This window comes from Clytia hemisphaerica, unplaced genomic scaffold, assembly GCF_902728285.1.
Source record: "Clytia hemisphaerica strain Z4C2 unplaced genomic scaffold, Clytia hemisphaerica genome assembly, whole genome shotgun sequence".
Lineage (NCBI taxonomy): Eukaryota > Metazoa > Cnidaria > Hydrozoa > Leptothecata > Clytiidae > Clytia > Clytia hemisphaerica.
Window position 1 is genome coordinate 41636 of NW_027104312.1, and position 13301 is coordinate 54936.

Genomic DNA, 13301 nt, shown 5'->3' on the forward strand with positions numbered 1-13301 from the left:
TGGCAATGCCCAAAATGTGAAGGAGCCCGATTTTCGGACCGGAAAAACTGGTTTTTTGGCACTTTCTCGAGATTTTTTGCTTAAAGATGCGTATTGACAATGCCCAAAACATGGCCGAGTCCAATTTTGGGGAAAATGTTTTTTCCGGCCAAAAAAGCCGGAAATTTCCGTTTTTGCAGATTTTCATTGGATTTTTTCGTTTCATGTCTTTGTTTTTTTCAAACAAAAACATGATTTATATGGTACAGGAACTTTCTAAAAATCCTCAGAACAGCCGAGAATCGCCGGATTCCATGAATTTCTCGAGTTGTTCTCGTATTATTCTGCATTTTCATACTATAGTTCTCATTTTTCAATTGTCTTATTACATCAATCTTCAGGTAGGTCCATTCAGCATGTAGTTTGTTTTGTTTATGTTTTTGCTAAGTCAAAGGACATTTTTTTTAAGGGCTCTAACCATAGCGAAATTTTAATATTGCAAAAATATAAAGTTCTACTTGATGTAGCCCACAAAACTGTGGCATGTTATACATTTTCTGTTAGGCCAATTATCCTTGAGTCTGAAAATTTAAGAATCGCAATGAAAAAATTTGATGAAGAAGAAAATGAAGACTTTAGCAAAGAAGTTTGGTCGAAGAAGAAATATTTTGAATTTTTTTTTTGCGGTAGATGGTGTATCTTTTACCGAACTAAAATAATTTTTTCGGAAAATTTTTCTAAAAGCTTATTTGTTTCTAAATCTTGAGAATATGCTTTTTGACCAATTTTCCATCCCAATTTTTCATAGAAAAACAGCCATAACTTTAGATGCATTAATTTAGAAAATTTTTCCGAAAAATTTAAAACAGTTCAATACTTTGCGGAAAAATTTGAAAAAAATTCGAAACAAAAAGGCTAATTACCCATTAAAACTTAGCACTTTTTATAAAAGAAGGTGATGCAACATATTATTAACGTCTTTTTAAAGTTCATAACGTCATTTTTGCAATTAAATTCTTAATTACTCTTAAGGGATTTGATTAAAAAGCAATTTATAAAGGCAATTCTTTGTTAAAAGTGTTAAAGAACCTAAAGCATAACTTTTATGTTCAAATACTAAAATCAATTTTCCGACTATGGTCAGAGCCCGTAAGTAGAATTAGGGAAAACCTTTCGAATTTTTGTTAAAAACCACGGGATCTCTTATAACATTTAGAGGGAATTCTTCTAAAAAACCCAGTGGGAGTTTGAGCTTCCAAAAAATGACCTCCTCGACAAATTCGGTGATTTTTTTATTACCTCGCCACCTTCCGAATTTACCTGAACAAGCAGGTCGAAAAATGACACTACCAATTAAAATATAGTTTGATTAGGGATAATTCTATTTTTTTGAGATAAGAATATGCTATATACAAATAATTTACTGTAAAGCTAAATAACTTTTTTCCAGGAATAATATTGCAACAAGATTTGATGAAGTAGATGTTGGTGCTTTAAAAACTTCTTATTTTTTTTGGTCCAGCATTACCTATTGAAAAAGACAAAGAATATTAAGTTTGATATATACACGTCATATGTAAAAAGACATAAAAATTTCTAGTAAAAGCGTGATTTGTCTTGTGTTTTGATCTGTGTATTGCAAAATTCAATCCATGCGAAACTTTTCAAATATGGTTTCGCGAAAAACTTTTCCCAAGATATTTTGCGATTTTTTGCTCACGAAATTAACTCTCGATAGAATTATTGAAAGAAGAAGAAAGTTATCATTCGACCTAATAGCGGTCTTTCACATCATGAAAAATGAATTAAAATGATGACCCGAAAATAATACTTACTAATAACGTCTTCCTGGTGGCCTTTGGTATGTTTCATCAGCGTGTGGTGCATACCAAATGCTGTCGACAATAAAAACATTTGTCAAATAAAAAAATATTGACTGGGTTCAAAGACTCTTTCATCCTTCTTGGAGACAAAAAATGTAGCTACAAACTTTGCAACATTATATGGATACCAACAAGGGGGCAAAAAATAAATGAGAATTTAAAGTACCTCTTTTTGGCTAAGCTGAAAAAATCATTTTAGAGGTCAATCGTTTTAAGGTGGTTCCAGGGGAACTCTTGATTTTTTTTCAAAAAATGGAATTTTTTCAAAATCCTTTTGAGCAAAGGTGTATATTATGAAAATAGGAAGAAAAATAAAAAATTCCAAAAAAAAAATTAATGACGTCATTAATTATGCGCATAATTAAGCAAAATTTAGGGCAAAAAATGACCCATTTTTCAACAAGGATATCTGCACAACAGATTTTCTGATTGAATTGAACCTTGGTAGATAGATGCTTTATATGTAGGAGCATGTGGTGAGTGAGCCATTTTTTTAATATTTTCACCTGTTCACACCGGGTTAGCGCTCAAACTTGAAATAGCGGAAATGAAGATTAATCACCTCAACCTTAGAGTCAGTTGGTAAAAAAGTAGGACCTTTATTAAAAAAGTGTTCAATTCACCACATGCTAGATAGAATGAAGAACATTTCCTGAAAATTTCATGCAAAAAGCTTAACTGGTTCAAAAGTTATCCTTGTTGAGAGGTTGCAAATTAAGCGAAAAACTAGTTTTGAGATATCGCGCGTTGAAAAAAAAGTTATGAAAATTACTAAAAATATTGCATGAAAAAGTCTAAATAAGTCTAGTTAATGTTCTCCATATCCATATACATCTCCTTCCTCCTCAGCATTTTTATCATCAAATCCTTTTCTGGCTGCTCTTAGCCTCTTTCTGCGGAGTTTTTCGGCCTCTGTGGCCTTTCGGTTTGACTCTTTGACCCGTCGAAGATCAGCTTTTTGAAAGCTGGTAGCTGTAAAATGACCTGGTTCGATTCCAAGTTTTGTAAAAACAGAAATAAGTCCTGATTCACCTTCATTAAAACTAATCACTGCTGAGGCAACTGCTGTTTTAAAGGTTGTGTTGCCAACATAAATCCTTTTCGGACACCTTGTCCAAATCAAATTGTTCAACGACTCGTTAACGTTCTGAGTTTGACCGTGCAAACACTTCTTCAAAAGTTCTTCATTTCCCAAATCTTTATTTGAAAATACATCAGCAATTACATCTGAGACTGTTTTGTCAATATTGAGTTTACCTTTGTAGGTTTTCTCACCAGTGATTTTGTCACTCTGGTATTTACACCAGGAGTCCTTTGTGCGAGGGCAAAACCGATGACGTTTCTCGGGGTCTGGGTCTGCAGTGGAGTGAAATAATACCGCGGCGACGGACTTTTTCATTGCGTACAAACTGTCAGTATTTTGACGTATTGCCATACCGTAGTGATTTTGTAATGTGTTCATAATCTTGTCTGTAAGACGACCTTTACCTCGCCCGATTCCTTTTCCATCGCTCAACTTTCGGCCTTTGTAACTAACTTTGATTTTGCGTAAACGCGTTCCGACTCGTTTTTGTACATGGCCAATGCATTCACCCTTTGTGAGGTTGTGGCCAGGGTATGGGTTAGAGCTACTCACTTCAGCAAATGATTTGCTGTCTCCATCTCCAATATAGAATTTATATCTTAGTTTATGGTTTTTCACTGAACGATGATAAATTCGTTTCAAGCCGGTTACTTCCATCGCGCCTGAGCTGCCTTGGTGATTCATAGAACAAAAGTTATCGTGAGTTTTTTTCCATTTCTCATACTCCTCTGTTCCTTTCTTTTTCTCCCACAGATCACACTGTCTACATTTTTTAGACATAACTTCATTGTCAATACATTTTCCCTCTGCGATTAGAGTCATTACTCCATTTAAAGAAGAATATCCGCGCTTTTGCCAAGCTCCGTCTCCGCTTACGCTTATATCAGTAACACCGTCTTCGTCAACATTAGTAGGATCCTCTTCTATATACTTCAAACGTGCTTCATTTGCAGCTTTATTCATAGACTCTTGGGCAGCTTCAACATAAGCATTATGAATACTACTACTTATTTCATCAAAAGTAGTCTTTGACATCGGTTGAGGCATATTCATACATCGACTAAAGGATTCAATACCAGACAAACCGAGACCGTTTTCCCGGAACGCTACTATTGTTCTTCGGTTGATTTCATATCCAGTACGTCCAGTAGTTCCTTCAATCCTATCACATTGTTTGGAGGAACTAAATTTGATATGCCAAGGGCAAACAGTACATGATATTTTAAAGAAATGAGCAAGTCCCATTTTCTCGGCCATCAAATGTTCAACACTCACACCTGCTGCGCAATCAGTCTGGCACATCCTTGCAATTGCACGGGGTGTGCATTTGTAACGGGTTTTCCAAACCCAGTGCAAATGCGATAGGATGTCTCGGGCAAAACACGCTAATTTGACCTATAAATAAAAAACGGCAAGAGAGGAAAAAAAACGGCAACTTCATTTCTTCTGTAAAATAATCTTCAAATATGTAAGAAAAAAATGACCCATTGAAAAAAAATTTCATCTATCCAGTTTTCTTTAATTTTAGATTTAATTTCATTTAGTTGAAGCGTTCGCACTCAGATCGCGCGTATATAAAGATGGCTGGAACATGGCCGATAATACTACGGAGGTACCCGAGCTCCATCTTTCGTATTTCTCACTATCGACGATATGAAGTATACTTCTAGAAAACCCGTACGAAAAAATAAGTGTAGGAAATATATAAACATTTTTTACTAGAAGCAATTAAATTTCAACAAAGGAGTTTTAACACAAATTTCAGCCTCGTTAAATTTGATGATCTACTTCACTTTCTTTATCAGTGAAATAACTAAGTAACAGGTAATAATGACGATTAAAATAAGAGGAGCCAATAGAAATCTAGGTTATATGCACACGACCTATGTATTTAGTTCTAGAAAAAGGCCACTGTCCCAGCATTAACTAAAGAACTAAAAAGATATTGACCAATACTCCAATGTCCCTAACCCCGTAAAAGACGGAATAAGTGAGGGTGGCTAGAAAAAGTCACAAAACTTAATACCGTAAATCCTGATGATTTTGGCGACTTCGTGATGACTTCGGACGGCTTTACAGGGCTGTAATTTTTTCATAGATCAAATGAATTACTTTCATATGTTTTGCAGACACACCTGTCTCACAGCCCCGGTGGAACTTTTTCCCACAAGCGGGGATAAAGAAACTCTACTGAAATTCCAATTGGGATAGAAATTCTATTGTGCCAAGCTTAAAAAATCCAGCGGGGATGCTTTCGGAGTGCAATTTTTAAACATTGAATTTTGAAAGGCAATGAAATCAAAGTAATTTTCTCAGTGGGACTAAAATTATAGGGTGACAAAATTTTTGTCGAATTTTCTAGTGGGGTTGGGATCCCAGCGAGAGGGAGGGAAAAATACACATAATACATCCTTGTCTCATGCGAGTGGTAATTTTTAAATTTCTTGTCTCTCTGTCTCACAACGAAAAGAAAAATACAAATTGCACTCCTGTCTCATGCGAGAGGGTTTTTGGCTCTCTACCTATCTGTCTAATAACGATTGAAATACGCATTACATATCTGTCACAAGCGTGTAGCATCTTTTACTCTCCTCCATGTCTTACAATGACGGGAAGAATAAGGTAGAATGTCGCCATAATCACCTTATGTGGATTAGTTTTTGCCTATACATTTTTCGCGAATTGAGAATTTTAAAGTGTTTGCGATTTTTTTGCAAAGACTAAATGTCGGGAAAATGGCTCAAATTAACCCACCCAAAAGAATACGATTACAGTCAATGACTCAATGATTCTAGAATTTCGCTGGTTTCGCCTGGTTTGGTGAGTGGCGTAAATTCTTCGTTTAACTAGATATTTCTATTAAGTACCCGTCACCAGCCGGAACTTAACGTTATTACAACGTTGTAACGCCACTTGATTGACGCTCAAAAATGAAAGAAAGGTTTTGGACATGGTGTTGTATATCATCTGTTTCATACTTTTATCGGTTAAGATGTGATTCAGATTATCCCGGTAGGAAGGTGGAATGATTTGAAGATGTCGCTTTTCTTTCAAGGTATTCGAAATCAATACATCGAGTAATGGTACAGCTAATCAAATATCCGAATTGAGAAGTTAACATCACACGCGTTAGATCACACGGTATACAGCAAATTATAAAAGTAAATTCATTTCGTGCTTGGAAGTTTTTACTTGGTTTTATGCCTTTTATCGTCGTTCTTTATACCTTTATAAACTAAAAAACTAAGAAAGATATTATTGGCGTAGCATATGTCTTCTTCCTAGCCATTAAATAAGGTTACATCTTGTCCATTTCCAGCTTTTGGTAATAATTTGTGTTTTAGGTAATATTGATGATTCGTGGGAAATAAATGGCATAATGGAGAATTCCGTTAGAGGGAACAAAAGTTTACAGGTAAGTCTTAGACAAGATTGAAACCCTGCACAAAATGTTTCCTTTGAACAATGAAAGTTGCTTTACCTTACTGGGAGTATGCAAGTCATATTTACAGGGAGCACCCCTGTCTCAATTTTCCGTAAACCATGTTTTGGTCGATTAGCTTATATGCTTAAAATTTGATGGGGCCGGTTGAGAATATCTATTGAAAAAAACACCTGTCTCAGTGAACCGATGCAGTTTTTAAAACCACTTGGGTGGCTATAAAATAGAAAATTTCAATTTTTTGTAAAAGCAACTCCAATTTTCGGGTCAGGGCCTGGATTGCTTAGTTTTTAGCTCATTTTATGTAAAATTTGCTTTGACCACCCCTAAAATTATACATTTTTTATGCTTATTAGATCAAGGGCTATCATTATTGCCATTGTTAGATCATTTAAGAAACTTTTACTTATTAGCAACCTGGTTGCTTAAAATGAAAAATGTGTAATAAATTTGATCTTAAGATCATTGGGGTTAGGGTGAGAGATTTTAACTCGCCTTTTGCCGGAGTGAAGAAAACATATTTCATTTCAAAGCATTACTTTTTTCAATTTTTACAAGGCTACTCTAATTGCGTTTTTGACCGTGATAAAACAATACTATTTCAAAGTTTTGGCCGGGGTAAGAAATTTCAATAAAATTTGACCAGGTCCGAACTTGTCTTCCAACGAAAACTTAAAATCAGTTAGGTCAATTTTGGCAATTTATTTCACCAGGTTATCCAGCGAGATGGATCTCACTGGGTCACTGATAGTGATACAGGAAGTGAAAGACGAACGCAATGAAGTAGTTTCATATCGAAATCCTTTTAATTTATTCGTCGTCTTTTATTAAAGGGAGCACTGGTTGGACCAATTCTGGAAGACGTTCTTGGATAGACAGTCAGCCCATTGATGGAGTTCATAAGTTGAAAACTTGACTAAACACGGCAAGAAAATTGTCCGGTCATCGTCAAAGCGCTTTGAATTAAACAACCACAACTGTATCCGGAGCTTATATATATGAAATTTCTTCTATTATATGAAATATATAAAAATGTGTGGCTTTGGAGAGGGTTTCAGGGCGTTTCTGTTTCCTCCATTCGTCAATACTTTTCTGAAATTCCGCCAAATCGTCTAAACGAGCACAAACTCCCAGCCACCAAAACATTCTCTTAAACTCCTAAACATTTGAATACTTTTTCCCGATTCCGAAATACAATTATTTGACAAATTCATTTTTTTCGAACTAAAACAGTCGGTGGTCTTCCAGATACGGGACCTGATTTTGGTAATTTTATCCTCTAAACGTTCGACGAATTCCGCCATACTGTTCGTAAGAGGTTGCGTGATGTATGACAGAAATTTTTCCCGACTTTTTAAAACCCGACTTTTTCTTTCCCCGATAAGGTATTATGCAACAGAATTTTATCACTGATATGGGGATCCCAACAAGTGGCTCTCAGGTACCTAATAAACAACCTCCCCCCGCTTGTTAATTCTCAATTTTTTTTCAACCTCCGGACCTTATTAAATTCATTAATTTCTGAAAAGAAGAGTTATTTTCTCTAAATAGCTAGGCTTTTTCACTCTATGGTATAGTTAACTTATTTTGGGGACATTTAGAAGAACAGTTTTCAAACTCCCCTTCCCCGATAATTAGGTCCCCCCGTTTATTTAAAATTTGAAGATTCTCCAATCATCTCGTTTGTTTATTCTACGACTACCCCGACCACCTGACAGTAGAGCAGATCATTAAGTTCTTCTATTGCTAGTTTATCCTTTTGAGATGATCGTCACATGATGGTGGTAAAACAATACAAAGTAAGTGCTTGTAGTGTTTGTTTGTTCTTATAAAAAAGTCTTCTGTCTTCTTTTGTTCCATAACTTGATTCCAAAGAAGGCAGGGCCTAAAAATGAAATCAGAAAAACGATTAATTAATATCTTTCTTTTAGTAAGAACTTTTCCATAATACGCTATCAATCAATGAGAAAATCAAATATAAACAATTAAAGATGTTAAAGTTGAAAGCCAGAGAGTGTCCAGTATTCCCAAATGGACTTTCAGAGAAATTAATTACAGTAATTAAAAATGAAAAATTCGAAAATGACATAGCAGTAACAGGAAAATTGTAAATTCCAATACGCGATGTAGATTTTCAAGATAACATAATTTTTTTTTCCAATCTCGCAAAAAAAATTTTCTTCCCTTAAGTCCGGCTTTCGTTTTGTAGTATTTTCGCCGCGCGGTTTGATCTACTCATTACAAAGGCCTTGACAGGAAAAGGGTTTTTTTTATTCCAAGAATAGATATTTAAAGCATTTTTCCTTCTGGTATCCCTCATCTCCTTGTTTCTTAACCCGAGCAATACAAAAAATTATTTAAGAATAAGATTAATCCCCTGAAATCTTCTTTTTTCGAATTCTTCAATATCTTCACCCCTTGCAACTACAACTGGTTTTATTTACCCGATGCATTTGCGAAGGGTATTACGTCACTTTCGTTTTCTACCCGTTGCATTTGCAACCGATCGCATTCGCGAATAACCCCGTGCAATTGCAAGGATGTGCCTGACTGGCAATCAATACATGAGCCAATCGACAATATAAGTGACATAAACAAATCACTCTCAACAATGAAATTACAGTTTTCTAAACAAGTTTCAGTTGGATTATCAATAGCAGATTGAGTAGAAATGTTCAATTTCTTAGCAGAAGCACCAGAACGTTGCGCGTCAGCGTTGATTTCATCAGTTGTCGGTGTACTACTTTTCGCTGTCTTGACATACCGCGTTCCAGCAAATCCTTTCCTTTTACTGCTCCTTGTGTATGTATATCTCTTTGTAGATCCCATTTCATTATATTTATAACCTTCTTTCACCACAAAAACAACTGCAATACAAAACTGGAGAAGACACTAAAATGTTGTGACTTTTCTCCAGGAGCTCCAATTTCAGAACGGTAGATGTTATATCGGATGGCCAATCGTCACCTTGTTTTCTTTCCTATCTCTTATCCTATTTTTCTCTTTTCTGACTGTCTGAGTTTCTGAGATCATATTTTCTCATTTCTGACTGAGTTTTCATACCTGTCAATCATTTGTCCATCAATTTCGACCAGTCTAATTTTCGCACCGAGTGGGATTCGAACCACCACCAAAGAAAGACCTTCAGATTCGTAAGCCAGCGCTCTATCCATTTAGCCATCGCCGCATAGCAAACCCACGCAATTCATAACATATTATACCGAACTGGCAAAAGACGGGGGTAATATTATTATAATATGGGTAACAGTACCCCTTTTTTAAACCTGACTGAAATTCGAGCCGTTACTAGCAACCCTGCGGGGCCCAAGGCGCCGAGTATGCACCCGGCACAGTGACAAGCCGTTACTAGCAACCCTGACCCTACCTAACCCCCGGAAAAGTGACTATCAGCGATCCGTGGATAAAAAAATAAAATTAAAAAATGAAGGTGACTATTGGCCATCCGATATAAGAGCATCCTTTCAGAACGCTGTTGTGTGGATTTGCAGTATAACTAATAGCTCAAAATGGTCGTCAGAGATACACGGGCGTATCGGGCGTAAAATGGCGGAAATTTAAAATCTCTACGGCATCAGGAACATGAGGTGTTACGGAAATTGCGTTGCTAAGGCTGGTTGCTAAGGATCTTTGGGAATTGACAGGGTGACTTCCGGGAGCTATTGCGCAACATTGGTTCCACTTTTTATGATAATTTTTTTTTTACCTTAAAGCAGAGAGAATAAGCTTTCCAGCGATATATAAAACTCTATTTTGACGAAAATGTCAAAACACACCATTTAGTTCCCCTGGAACCACCTTAAGCTTAATAAATTCAAGCTGAGAATAATTTCGAACAAGTGATACTTTTATGGACCTACCTGGTTATGTATTTAACACATATATAATTGATATCTACGTGAGCGTGACCATTAAACAATCATTCAGAACACAAATAGTGACGATCTATTAAAATTAGTCGTTTGTTTCTTATAAAAAAAACGTTTAAAAACCAAAATTTCATGCTCTTAAAATATTCTTTTAAATTCAAGACTTCGTGAGCAAAAAAAACATCTATCTCATCAAAAAATTGAGTAATTTGGCTAAGAACATTGATGTATGCTTATTAATAGTGATTCTTATAGATAAACATGCGTTTTTTAAGCCAACAAAATTTTTTTGAAAAAATCTGCTTGAGCCGTCTTTTACCTATGATGGTACCCTACTTTCATGCAAAAAATCACAAAAAGTTAATGATCCAATTTTTCACAAAGTCCCAAAAAACCGTTTTTCAGCCGTTTTTTGGCCCAAATTTGCCCAAAAATTCTTTTTTTCGAAAATCGGGCTCCGTCACATTCGAGGGTTTATAGTTACACATCTTTGTGCAAAAAATCAGAAAAAACTAACGAGTCAATCACGAGGAAAGCTAATAACGAACGAACGAACGAACGAACGAACGAACGAACGAACGAACGAACGAACGACAACGAACGAACGAACGAACGACGAACGAACGAACGAACGAACGAACGAACGAACGAACGAACGAACGAACGAACGAACGAACGAACGAACGAACGAACGAACGAACGAACGGACAAAGGTTAATTTATAGGACCTCCACCAGCCTCCACCCCACCGGGGTAGGTCCAAAAACTTAGGATTCTAGCTAGTCTCAGAATACCACCACTAATTTTCCCTTTTTTTCGCGCTAAAGTTAATGTTAATTTTTCTTATTTTTTTCTATACTGTAAGATTCAGAAAAATTAGAGCTCAATTAAATAGCCACACAATTCTCATAAAGGACTTATGAGCAACAAGGGCAGAGAACATCATTCACAATTTTAGATTTTACTGAGAAACTTGGTAAATGGTACTAGAATTATAAAAAAAATGCCATGTGCGAACTAAGAAGCAAGAAGACTTAGACAGGAATAACAAATACTTACAAAGGTCTTTCGTTTCTGGCCCACAGGCTATGGGGAGACACTCCTCTATGAGATCTCAGCCATCCGTAACTACCCCCATTGCCAAATGCACGTTTGTGGTGAGGTGCTCTTCTTCTGAATAAAGGTAGGTTCTCTTCCTCTGTGATAATGGACCGATCGAATAACGGTAATTCACCTTTGCTTTTTTTGAATAATGGTAAGTTGCGTTTCTTTGAAGCTGAATTAATTAGAAGTAATGAAAATCTCATTTGAAATTTGTTGTAGGTAAAGCATGTTACTGATTTTTTTGCATTGTTGGCGTTGTCTTAAGTTTCTCTGTTTCAAGTGAACTAAATTTTAGCCGTTGGGTAAAACCTTTTACATAGTAACAGCAGTTGAAAACATTTATGCAAATATGGGCAGGTGGTAAAAGCAAATCAGCCAATGGCGAAGGCTCTGTAGAAATAAAGAATTTAAGCAAAATTTAGATCCAAAATATTAAACGCCTTTTTGTGAAAAGTAAGTAGATAGTAGTAAGAATAACCAACCTAATACCCATGGAATATCTGAGCTGCTTTTCTCTATAAAGAAAAGAAAAAAAAGTCAAATTATTTTACTTTACGACTATCCAATGAAAAAACGGTTTTCTTCTATGGAATTGGGTTTCTTGGTTACATAGGTGAGAAGTTGATAAAGAATTAAGATATAGACAATGAAAATCCAATTTATTTTGACTTACTGTTAAGTGCCATAAATGGTATTTCATTGGCTGATTTCTTTGCATCTTCTGAAAGGAGGTAAATCAGGAAAGATTAAGGCAATATACCATTACATAGTACACCAAACCAAAAGTGTTCAAATAAGAATTGTTATTTCATAAGGAATGCACCTATCAACCCTTATCGGCACGGTCACCTATTGAGAATATTTGTATTGAAAACAGAAGGCTTATGTCATTCTCATGTCTGCGAGGGAGCAATACTAGTCCCCTTACAGGAGACCGCGCCGGTAAGAGTTTATAGGTGTGTTGTATGAGAATAAAATGTAAACCGATCAGTTATTGAAAAGTCCTATGAAAATAAAATTCAAAGAAGTTAACAAACCCGTTGCAGTATTTTCCGTTTGGTCGTTAGTCGCAGTTTTGACGTTTTCCTCTGCTCCCAACGTACATGCTAAGGCTACGCAGAGAAGGAAGATTTTGACCAGAAAACCCTTCATTTTCAATAAGAAATGTCTTACAGATTACAGATATTGAAGTAGAATAAGTACGGATTGGTTTGTGAAACGAATTTATACGAATTGATTTATAAAGTATTAGAAACAGTATCTCAACTGGAAAGGAAAGAGAAAATAATAACAATTTCCCTTTTTCACTAAAGATCTTATTAGGTATGAGAAACAATAAAATCATTTATAATCGATTTGTCACCTAGGGATTTATCGATTAAAATTCTTATTCAAATCACCTAAGGCTTTTTTAATTAAAATTTTATTAGAATATCCTGAACAGGATGCAAATTATGAATTAGGAAATCTACTTTCACCTGTCAAAACATGTATACCAGGGCACCAAAAAGTTTCCATTTAAATTCATCAAATTATTATGATTTTCTGAAACGTAAACAGAGAAACGGATTAAAACGATATGATGGGAAAAGGACTTATTATGAACAGAGTGGTACCATTTCTCGGTGATGTTTGGTTCTCAAATATTCGAAAATTGTGAAATCTAGGCTAACGTAGATGGCAGATTTATTTTAAAATGTATACCTTATATCACGTCAAGAATAAAATTGAAAATCGAAATAAGGTAACAAAATTTTTCAAAGGGGGTAATCTTTAAAACGATGAAAACCGACCGACTATGAGTCACCATAGCAGCAAAAATTCTAAGGCAAAAAATAAGAGGCAACATCAAAGAAATTTGAGCATAGAAGCATAGAAAATAGAGGACGCCATGTTTTGACTACAATTCCTGAGAAGATGAA

At 35.5% G+C, this 13301-nt stretch overlaps 2 protein-coding genes and 1 long non-coding RNA gene across 3 annotated transcripts; 1 reads left to right on the forward strand and 2 right to left on the reverse strand.

The window, feature by feature from the left end:
- Positions 1 to 1340: 1340 nt before the first annotated feature.
- LOC136817545 (uncharacterized) lies at positions 1341 to 12565 on the reverse strand. Its single transcript, XM_067073870.1, has 6 exons — positions 12417 to 12565; positions 12053 to 12100; positions 11862 to 11894; positions 11335 to 11551; positions 1815 to 1874; positions 1341 to 1507 (listed from the first exon to the last, which is right to left on the reverse strand). Coding segments are annotated over exons 1-6 (474 nt in total). The 5' UTR covers positions 12532 to 12565; the 3' UTR covers positions 1341 to 1506.
- LOC136817559 (uncharacterized) lies at positions 2083 to 4248 on the reverse strand. Its single transcript, XM_067073888.1, has one exon. It carries the CDS (start codon positions 4246 to 4248, stop codon positions 2671 to 2673), a length of 1578 nt encoding a protein of 525 aa, XP_066929989.1. The 3' UTR covers positions 2083 to 2670.
- Positions 5947 to 7543, forward strand: LOC136817541 (uncharacterized). Its single transcript, XR_010848113.1, has 3 exons — positions 5947 to 6107; positions 6291 to 6361; positions 7222 to 7543. It is a non-coding gene; the product is annotated as an uncharacterized lncRNA (long non-coding RNA).
- Positions 12566 to 13301: the final 736 nt, after the last annotated feature.